Raw genomic sequence first — 11181 nt, forward strand, 5'->3', positions numbered from 1 at the left:
CGTTTCAGGTGTACAACGATATTTTTTTGGAATCATTTAATCGCTCGCACGATGCCATTTATAACGCTGCGAAATCATACCATCGAACAATTGTAAATACAATTTTAGCCTCGACGTAAGAGATAAGACTGTTGATGTACAATATTCAATCATGAATAAATGCACAAAGGCATAAGAAACTAATAAGATATGCTATTGACTCAAAACCTCTTATTAATATATATTAGTTTTCTATAATTTGAATTTCTAGACCTTTGTTCGATTAGTTTAGACTTTATATCTGAATCTACAAGAAGGTTTGTTTACTCTGAACATTCATTAGGGTGGTGTTTAATTTAGTAATTGATTTTAGTTAATAGAAGCATAGTTCAAAAGCCACTCAATTAGCGGCTAAATAAGATTCGTTTTCTACAAAATTTTACTTATTTTTATCAACAATTATCAACGCAGAAAAATAAAAATAAACAAATATCGCTATACAAGTATATAATATTTCAGTGGCGAAACACTTTCATTATGTACACGCAACAATCCATTAAGCATTCCTGGTTATTTGTTAAAAATAAGTTCGTTTCTTAAGTCTTTTGTTTATTAATGCCTTCTAGATACGAGTACTTATTATATTATACATACATAGATATGAATAGAAAAACAAAAACTGTTAAGTTTGTAAAACCCACAAGGAAACGTCGGAGACCCTATAAAGTATTGTATATACCTATATAAATGATTAGCGTGACGAGGTCAATCGATTTAGCCATGCGCGTCTGTCTGTCTGTCTGTATATACCCGAACTAGTCTTTCAGTTTTTAAGATATCGCTCTTCGCTCCTCAAGAAGTTGTTGATTTGTCATAACCGACAATTATGGACTACAATAGCATATATAGCTGCCCAACAAACTGATTAATTAAAATCTTTTGAAAATCTTTTCTTATTTACCATTTCAAATTAAGTGCATTATTTGCTGAGCTGGCAATGCCTTTTTGAAAAAAAAAAATTCAGTGATCACCCGAGCCGATATTGCGTTTAAACTCCAGTGAGTGTAAAAACCTGAAGGAAAAACTTATTTTTAAATTCAGTCATCCTATAGCAGACAATTTTAAGTCTTAAATTATATTTCTAACAAAAAAAATATAATTGAACATCATAAAAGCGTTTACCCGCGCAGAATCTAAAACTGCTAAAAACAGGAAAGTCGTGAAAGTTATTGAACCTATTTACTTAAAGATCAGTCTAATACTTCAATTTGTTTAACAAATCAATCTCTAATCAATAATTCACAAAATAAGTGTAAAATTTTTAGCAATATATTTTCCAAAGTCAATGAAATTTCTTATTACATTATGTATAAGATTTACTTTATATTTTTATTTCATACTACATCCTGTGCAAAGTGTCTCTCTATTACCTATTTTTCCCTGCTTCAGTTATTGGCTTTAACTATTCTACTATTTCTGTAAGAGCTCTTTTCTTCTTTGGTTCGCCGCAATAAACAGAAGTGTTTTCAAATTTAGTACTGCCTTTTATTGAACATATACCATACATATATATAAACATATAATTTAGATTTTGCTTCTGCTAATTAGCTTAAACCAGTACCCGTTCTTTGGCGCCACCTGAAAGCCAGTGTTACCCAATACCATAGGTATCGTTGACTTTTTGGCTGGAACAATGTGAAAGCCTCGCACCAAGTAATACAATATAGCCTTTGCTTCCAAAAGCGCGAAACGAGAACCTGAAAAAAAGTAGATTTTCACAATAAATACAACACATTAGATAAAAAAAGTAGGAAACGCAATAACGCACCAATGCAATTTCTGGGGCCTTCACCAAAAGGCATATATGTAAATGGCTTGATTTTGTCTTTATTCTCATTGCTAAAACGTTCGGGATCAAACTTTTCTGGATTCGGAAAGTATTGAGGATCGTGTTGTAGACCCACCACGGGTATCAAAATAGTTTGGCCCTTCTTTATTTCAATGCGTTTTCCATCTGCTTCGAACACAAAATCTTTCGTACACTCACGATCAAGATTAACGGCGCCTGGCCACTTCCGTAATGTTTCACTTATAACCATATCTAAGTACTTCATGCCCTGCAAGGCCTCATAGGTCACTTGTTTTCCCTCAAGTCGTTCATTAACTTCCGCAATTTCCTGATACACTTTCTCCTGCACGTCCGGATTCTCCATTAGCTCTTGCGTCGCGAAGCAAATCAGGGTCGAGATCGTTTCAAAGCCAGCGAAAAAGAAAATGAAACACTGCGCTATCATTTCTGTGTCAGTCCAATTGCGACTGTGTGACTTCGGCGAGTCGGAGGGAAAGAGGCCGCGAGCCTCCATAAGTAAGTTAATCATGTCGGCGCGACGGATATTGTGCTCCTTGCGGTATTTCAAAGCATCGAGGACGAGGTAACGGAAGTAGTTCGTTATGCTTGCGTCAAAAAGGTCCACTTTTAGCAACTGGAAGAGAGTTGTGATGTACATATATAATCACACAACTCGGTTTGGGTCGAGATGCAGTCTTGAATATTAAGTAATTTTTACTTACCTTCATCAGATCCTTAAAATGCATGAAGAGAATGAACCTTAAATTCATTTTCCAATTGAATGTGGTCGCCTTCTTGCCCAACATAAAAAATTGATTCTCTTTATTTTCGAAAGAATTTACTTGCAGACCAAATGCCGTTGATGCAATGACGTCGGTGGCGAAACGCGTCGCATAATCCTTTAACTCTAACTCGACACCCTCGCCATCTCCTTCCGATTGCAATTGCTGCAGATATTTTGCACTATCCTCGGCCACTTGATTGATCAATTCGAACATTTGACGAAGTCGGCTGCCGGTAAAAGCAGGACTGAGGGTGCTGCGCATATCTTTCCACTTGTCATTCTTCAATTGAATCAAGGAGTTACTAAATAGATCATGTGGACTGTCACCGAAAAAGTCGCGATGGTTCACGAAATGATCAAAGTCTTTGACAGTGATTTTTCGCAAAATTTCCGGATCTCGTATAAGAAATATAGGTGTCGTCTGGAAAAATATGCCATAAACACTGGAATAAAAAATAGCTATTAGGACTCTGTCTTATTGGATTAAAAGAACTATTTAAGAGAAGAGAAGTTGTGCTGACTTTGGAATAAAGGGACAAAAAAAATCAGAGAACTCATATACGAGTATTAGCTTGGGTGCTTAGATAAAGCAGATATCATTTTCTCTACTTACAAAAATCATTCAATAATTTTTCCAACTTCCAGCAAAAAAGCTTTCGCATCAGACAACATTACTCGTACTAATATCGTACAATTTCCGCAGCCGGGTTTAACCCCTTGAATGGAAATGATGAGTGTCGCCCGCAAACATTTTCTGTGCCAAATTCGATACTGGCGGTCAATGCCGGCCACATATTTAAATGCTTTAAAAGTAATAGCTCTAAATTTATAAAACTTAAAAACAACTGTTATGATATTTTTCTATTATCTTGGCTCTCTTATTATCTAAAATTTTATTTATTTTTAAATTAATTTTATTCTTTGAAATTTAATCGTAAGACAAGGGGTTGAAACTAAAACCAGCAAGCAACACTCTGAAGATTTCTCACTTGCCTACCAATACACTATTGGCCACCAACAAACCGGGTAACTAAACCATCTTTACTCTTGAGCTAAATAAATAAGATTTTACTGGGGAAGCTGGTGATAAAATTTGAAAAAAAAAATTTCTGCATATGTCAACTACGATTTTTACCATGGGAAAAAAATTTAACAAGTGTGGTTGAACTTTTGAGTGTCCAATGAAAGCACGGTTACGCAACCGCTGCAAATGTTGCAGAAGTGTTTTGAGAAGTCCACTTCATCACTAAAACAAATATCTCAGTGGCACAAAGCATAAAGTGAAAGACGTGAAGTCAGCGAAAACTTTCTTCATGCCTCATACTAGGACACCCTTATTAATGACGGTAACATCGAAAAAGGTTAAGAAACAGATCGACTCAACATATTTGGGTTAATGTTTTGGGTATGAAGAATGTCAATGCAAACAAAATACCCGAAACTTTTATAAAAACGTCGTCGAGTAGGAGACGCAAATGGGATGATTGACAACGTAGCTGAAAACCCTACATTCACCAAACGCTACATCACTGATGACGCGACGTGAGTTTATGAATATGACGTCGAAACAATTCAACAGTCTAGCGAATGGAGATCTCAAAATGAGGCGAAACCAACATGACCAAGGAAAATGCAAGTTCGGACGACAACGAGTATTAAATAGTATAGCTCTCGTTTTTCAAAGTCTCACTTTTATGTTAAATTTTACAGTACACCAATTTCCGATTCCATCTTCTGAGAGCGGTACAAAGCAGCTTGTTGCAACTTAAGAATACCTTAGCCCATATTTCTGGTAAAATTACGTCATATTTTATTTTAATATAATTTAAAGCATCTGTCAATATTATAAACAAAATGTAGAATCTCGAGCTAATTGGTTTAAATGATTTCCTTAGATATCGGAAATTTTGGAAATGTTTTCTGCTACAACAACAACAACAACAATCATGTTATGCTGATAAGAGCATAAAAGCTATTTACCTCTACATAAAGTCCAGTTAATCATTACACTAGCATTGAGATAAGGTTATTGTGTACTAAAGAGTATTTAAAAAGCTTTTAAATAGAAAGAAGTTGTATTTCGTGCCGAAAGCTTTGTATATAGAATTGAAAGTGACAAGGAAAGCTTTATGAATATCTGAAGCTTCTGCACTATTTTGAATATTGCTGCATTTCTAGTGAGCGAAACCACTTAATAACGCACTTTGCTCTCTTATAATTTTGCTTGATTGATGTTCTAACTGAATTGAAATTCATTGTACTTCATTATTGTATACAGTGCGTTTTAAAAATAACGTTTTCGTTTTCGATATTGTAGGTAGCGTTTATTGTGAAAAGATATTGTACAATAATTATAGAAAATACATTGTTTTGTTATAGCTGACGTTTATTGAATACTTGCTTCAATCTCTGTCTATAATAGCCTGAGATCTTTGAAGGCAACTTGCAACTAAATTTTTCACATATTCCACAGAAAGCTACCTCCTAGTATGTTGGAGTAGACGAATGAAATCTTTAGTTGGCGTTAAATGTTTTCTTGATATTTTTTAGCTTTCATTAAAGTCCAAACATTCTCTATTGGATTGGCGTCTGGTGGCTGTGATGGCCAATCCAAAATAACAAGATGGTTTTCTTGTTTCGATTGAGTACAGATTCGGCTCCAATGTTTCAATTTACGTACGTGTTGCATGTGTTAATATGCAAAAAAAAAATAAAAATTGTTTTCCGTGAATTGAACCCGCAAAGGAAAAACAGTTATTTTTTTAACGCACTGTATATGCACATATATCTGTATGGAATGCCTAATACAAACACCTAAAATGTCTATACATGTCACCTACACTACAAACAAAAACAATAATACTGCGTCTTATTTGTTCTTGATCATGATACAAATAATATCTAATGCTTCATGCTTTTAGTATAGAATATATATATTAACGAATTATATCTGCTACAAAAACAACAACGAAACAACTCACAATGACCCTAAAATTGACATCTGCAGTAAGAATACCATATTGAAAAGCCTTTCAAAAGGAAGCGTCATAGACCGTATAAAGTATATACATATGTATATAAAAATTATTAAACCATTATGCTATAACGTTTTTCATTGTTTTACTTTAACTCACCTGCTTTTTTGCTTATTATAGAGATCTTTGATCGTATGAAATATGGAGCTTCGACGCAGGGTAATTTGAGTTAAACTGCCAAACATCGGAAACGGCTTGTCGTACGGTATTCCACGCTTTTCGAAGAAGTCGAAATTTGCTGTGGCCCAACGATAAAATATATATAGCAAAGTTGAGCCGACAAATAACGCTTCCCACAACATTTTGTACAATTTTTAGAACACAATTGTTTTGATTGACGACTGCAGCGCAACTGATTGAAATTATGAAACTGAACTGCGTTTTAATATAAAGGCTGTGTGCATTTGCAAGTGGGAGGGACAAAAATATGCAGTTATCAGAGCTTTTTCAGAAGCTTTATTCGACAAAGCAGTAATACTTGATAAATATATACATATGTACACTTCTAAATTGCTATCAAAAATATAAACAAACGGCGTCTATTATCCGCCGGTGTGATAAGACCCAACCGCTTCTAAATGTGTAACATGGATAATTATTTGTGAAATTAAAATAATGTTAAATTTAACAACAACACTATACAATTTCATTCAACTTTTTGCTTAAAGTAGTTTTTGTTGCTATTGGAGCACAACAGCATATATGGGATAAGCCATACACTTGCCCTCCCTCAGTGAATCACGCAGCCAATCAATGCTTAAGTGCCGGGCCGTCCGTTTGTAATGATCTCTGCGTATGCGAAACAAATACAATTAAAATTATTATGAAATTCAAAGTCGAGAATGATTCTTACCTAAATTCACTGAAGTTATCGCTGGAGCATAATGTAGTTGCGTGGAACACAATATTCGCATCTTTTGGATTTTTAGCCACTAAACCACTGTTCGACACAAAAGCACACTTGAACTGCTCATCGCCTACTTCGCTGCCAAAGTGTGCCACTAAATGACTAAATATGTCACTTTCTTTTTTCACCTCCCCACTGCATTGATTAGTTTGAGATTCTGTCTTTATGTTGACATTCTTAACGAAATCACGAAATTTATCTTCTTTCTTGACGAGCGAACTAAAATCCAATTTCGTTTGTTTACTGTGCTTTCCTTCAATCTTCACCATGGCTGCAGCATTTTCCGTCTTCACGTTTGGACTCTGCGTTTTCCTCTTTTTATTTTCGCTAAATTTTTTCTCCAACTCGTCAGCTTTTCTCTTCAACTTAACGCTACTTCCTGGCAATGCATCGTCTTCATTGTCATTTTTGCGATTTTTCTTTGGCGTTAGATTAATTTTGGAGTCTATTTCTTCAATTTTTACATTTACTACACCATTCTTATCATCACAATTTGAAAGCAACAAATCAACATTCACATCATTTTTTGAGGCTTCAAAAAGTTTCTGCAGATATTCCAAATCATTTGCATGGTCGGCAGATTTGTCCACGCGAAGCCTTGTTATGCGCGGAAATCGTATTGAAATCCCGGCCGCAGTGTGTGCCTCCGATTTGGTGAACTCTGCACCCGTTATCTCCCAAACGGGCATTTTATTCGGCACTTTTGCTAAAAAATCAGGCACTAGAGCTTTTTTGCATAATAGCCATGTGGGTACTTGATTTGGATCAGCACGCTCCATTAGATTCATAAGCTCCTCATGCACTTGTTCATTTTCGGCATCATCTAGGCCGGAGTGTACCTTGGTAACAGTCTTCCAGAGTCTATCTCTAGTGTCATAGCAGCCCATTAGGAATATGCTCAAAATACCGCCTTTTTTGCCGGAACCAAACCAAGCGCCCAACACAACCAAATCTGCAGTATCGGCCATTTTGCCGCCAAAGAGGTAGTCCTTCTTGACTTTCAGCCAACCACGTTTGCCGGGTTGGTAGGTCCCATTTGGATTCTTCAACACCACACCTTCGAGATTGGCTTTTAAGACCTATAAAATTTATATTTTTATAATAACTGAATTATTAGCATGAGTAAGACGCAAGAAATATTTGAATAATACCTTAGCGGTCATAAGTGATACCTCGCTCTTGGTTTTTAGAAATTGACTTTCTGAAAGCTCAACACAAGATTTTATGGGATTTATATTTTCCTCCAATATTTTTCTGCGTTTATGGAAAGGTCTAAGTAAAAACAATTGTATTAGCTATTTTGTTTATATTTTGTAACTGATTTCACATACACGTTTGTTAAATCCTCTCCTTTATAGAGTAGACAGTCAAAAGTGAAAATGCACACCTCTGCGTGTGAAAATTCTTTCTTTTTATGCGCACCTAAAGTACCGAATGGCAGTAAACTACCAGTTATGGTATCGACTAAAATGATTTCTGAATCCAAAATCATATCGCCGCCTCCTGGAAAAGCCTTCAGTGGACAAAGTAATATTTGTAACAAGGAAATAAAATAATATGAAAATGTGGATTACCTTCGGTATGAGTTCATGGAATCGTTTGATTTTATGGTCCATCACAGGCTTTAAATTTCTACTGAAGAACCTAGAAAAGCAAAGAATTTCACAACATTAATTTTTATACCCTTAAAAGTGTATACTAAATTTGCCACGAACTTTGTAACACCCAGAAGAAAACAGCGCAGACCTTATAAAATATATATATTAATAATCGGCATGACGAGCGGTGTCGATTTAGCCATGTCCGTCTGTCTGCCTGTATATACGCGAACCAGTACAACAGTTTTTGAGATATGTGTCGGAAATTTGGCACATTTCCTTTTCTACCCATGTGCTGCTCATTTATCGGAACCGTCAATATCGGACCACCATAACATATAGTTGCCATATAAACAGAACGATGAAAATCATGTCCTTGTATACCATAGAAAACTATTTTATTTGACGAGAAATTTGGCACGTATTATTGTTTAAGGCAATTATACAATATTGGAAGAAATTGTTTAGATCGGACTACTGTCCGATTAAATCCAGTTCTTGTATGGAATCTTTTGTATTTGTGAAGGGTATTACAGCTTCGGTGCAACCGAAGTTAACGTGTTTTCTTGTTTTTTTATTGAATTCAAAAATTACTTGAACTCGCTCCCTTGTTTGTGTATTTGCACGCGCTCTCCATCGTACTTTATTTCAGTATATAAGCCGTTTGGACATTTTTTAAAAGCTTCTTCCACGGATTTGCAGGCATTAGCCAGCATAGGAGAAATGGGTGTCATTACTTGTACGCAACCAATTTGACCAGTTGCCTTGAAAATGAAAATTATTTACTACAAAATTAATCTGCTATCTACGTTTAAATTAATTTACTTTAGTTGCTTTGATGGGTGATGCTACTTGTTGTTTCCCTGTACCAGCAAATTGTTTGACGACTGCTTCCAAATCTCGAGACGATTGATAGGCAGGGTAGGCGAGTGGTCCAAATGCGTCGAGAATGTGACGCGCTCCGGCATTTATACGCAGGTCTTGCTTGATTAGACGTATAATCTATTTTTAGTACAATTTAGGAAATACATATATGAATGTTGAAATTCGAAATACAATTAAATATTATACACACACCGTTCTTAAGTCCAAAGAAGTTGCTTGCTTGCATAAATGCCGCAGCAGATCGGTCTGTTCGTCCTCTTTTGTGCGCTGTTCAAGTTTTATAAGAAACTCTTCAACGTCTTGAAGATAAAGTGTACTTTCTGTTTGCGGTTTTACTTGTTTTGATGACTCAAAGTATTTGCGCAATGTTTCGGAAACATCACCATCTGAAAATATTAAATTTCGTATTTCGTGCATATTAACTTTAGGTGACTATTTATACTAGCCTTGCTCCAGTTCACGCTGCATCTCCTGCAGCTCACAAACAAATATACGAGAAAACAACTTTAACATTTGTTTGTTTTGTAAATTGTAGACGCGTTGACTAGCGCCAGGTATTAGCATTCGTATCCACAGTAGCGTATCTCCTTTAAAACTTTTCCGATCTGATCCTTTATGTAAAAACTCTTTCAACAATTGTGATTTGTTGTTGTAACTACGCTCTTCACCAATTTCATCACAGATGTGGCGAAATGTCTCTAGCCGGTTGTCTTGATTTTTGCTCATTTCTTTCGTAAATAATCGACTTGCTCGTATTAAGGTGGCAAAATGTTTTGTAAATAAATTAATTTGTATACTTTTTAACATTCAAATACAATTTGAAAACATAATCTTTTCTTCCACAGAAAATTGTAAGCAAATATATGATTCGCGTGTAAACAAATCCGGTCGTTTTGACACAGCTCAGCTGTTCCCCACAGTTCCAAATGTCAATATCATACCAGTGTTGTCGCCCTCGAGAGTGCAGTGTCGATTTGAATTTTACGGCGGCGCCGACGAGAGGGTGCAGGCAAGTATACGATTTGGATACATATTTATTTGAAATGCAACAGCTTTTTCATTCCGAACTTTTAGATCAAATTTTTGGATTTCCACATTCCGGCAGAAAATAAAAACGCTACAGAATGCAAGACAAATGATGTGCTACAGCTGCTTACTCAAGTACGTGGGAAATACGAACCAGCTGAAACATTTTGTGGAGCATTTCTACCCAAACCTATCATGTCGAATGGGCCGAAGTTGCTACTCCAATTTATTGGCCGGTATCCGCCAACAGGTTCGAAAATCAATTATTACGGCTTCAAAGCAGAGTATAAGTTTGTAAAGAGTACGTTGACATATATCTTTATATAATGTATTAATTTAGCACAATCCCTGATTTCCAATAACTGTTTTCAGATTTTGGGATATCCACGGGACAGCAAGTTGATGAAAATTGTACGTTCACGTATAATAGTACAAATCGGAAATCCGGTTGGTTTGGGTCTCCGAACTTTCCTGGTTATTACCCACAAAATATGATTTGTCATTACTACTTCTATGGTGAACCAGATGAGCGTGTCATTATACGATTTACTTTCTTTGATGTTGAGGGTATCGGCACGTGAGTCGGTTTATTTTACATTAATCTCATTGAGTTAAATACAAAAATGTGTGCTTTTAGTTGTGAATATCTGACAGCAAGCGATTATGTGGAATTTTCGAATTTTATGAGCACTGATCGCAAATATGGAAGATACTGTGGTAAACGGGATAAATTTGAGGTGCGTTCAGATGGTCGGTTTTTTCGGGTTTCTTTCTATTCAAACGACCGTTTCGATAAAACTGGATTTCGTGCTCTATACGATTATCAAGGAAAACGGTCGCGCGTGGAAAATACCTCAATGCAGAGCTATATATCTCGCAGTAGTGGTATCCTCAAATCATATTACAGTCTTCAAAATGCATTTACTCTGATAATGTTGTTAAAACTATTTGCATATTTCAAAATAATAATTTAAAGAAATTGTGTAACTAACTGAGTTTTACAGAATTTTTGATTTCTATAGATGGTGAGTTGCTGTAAATATATGTCCACATACATATGTGTATGAAAGTAAATGGATTTTTTTTTGAATTATGCAATGTAAAAAACTGCATAAAAA

At 35.6% G+C, this 11181-nt stretch overlaps 3 protein-coding genes across 3 annotated transcripts in view; 1 reads left to right on the forward strand and 2 right to left on the reverse strand.

The window, feature by feature from the left end:
- The window catches only part of Sol1, a 42204-nt gene extending 31154 nt beyond the window's left edge, over positions 1–11050 (forward strand). Inside the window, exons 8-11 of the mRNA XM_014231307.3 lie at positions 9883–10046; positions 10112–10364; positions 10436–10640; positions 10701–11050. Coding sequence (XP_014086782.2) covers positions 9883–10046; positions 10112–10364; positions 10436–10640; positions 10701–11037 — 959 coding nt within the window. The 3' untranslated portion in view covers positions 11038–11050. The remainder of the gene's footprint in view (positions 1–9882; positions 10047–10111; positions 10365–10435; positions 10641–10700) is intronic.
- On the reverse strand, positions 1503–6017 carry LOC106615194 (probable cytochrome P450 9f2). Its single transcript, XM_014231309.3, has 4 exons — positions 5747–6017; positions 2551–3055; positions 1808–2462; positions 1503–1736 (listed from the first exon to the last, which is right to left on the reverse strand). Exons 1-4 carry the CDS (start codon positions 5947–5949, stop codon positions 1564–1566), a joined length of 1536 nt encoding a protein of 511 aa, XP_014086784.2. The 5' UTR covers positions 5950–6017; the 3' UTR covers positions 1503–1563.
- On the reverse strand, positions 6076–9889 carry DNAlig3 (DNA ligase 3). Its single transcript, XM_014231306.3, has 9 exons — positions 9484–9889; positions 9230–9423; positions 8978–9154; positions 8747–8916; positions 8129–8198; positions 7886–8067; positions 7706–7826; positions 6501–7633; positions 6076–6436 (listed from the first exon to the last, which is right to left on the reverse strand). Exons 1-9 carry the CDS (start codon positions 9842–9844, stop codon positions 6328–6330), a joined length of 2517 nt encoding a protein of 838 aa, XP_014086781.2. The 5' UTR covers positions 9845–9889; the 3' UTR covers positions 6076–6327.
- Positions 11051–11181: the final 131 nt, after the last annotated feature.

This window comes from Bactrocera oleae, chromosome 2 (genome assembly GCF_042242935.1).
Source record: "Bactrocera oleae isolate idBacOlea1 chromosome 2, idBacOlea1, whole genome shotgun sequence".
NCBI lineage: Eukaryota > Metazoa > Arthropoda > Insecta > Diptera > Tephritidae > Bactrocera > Bactrocera oleae.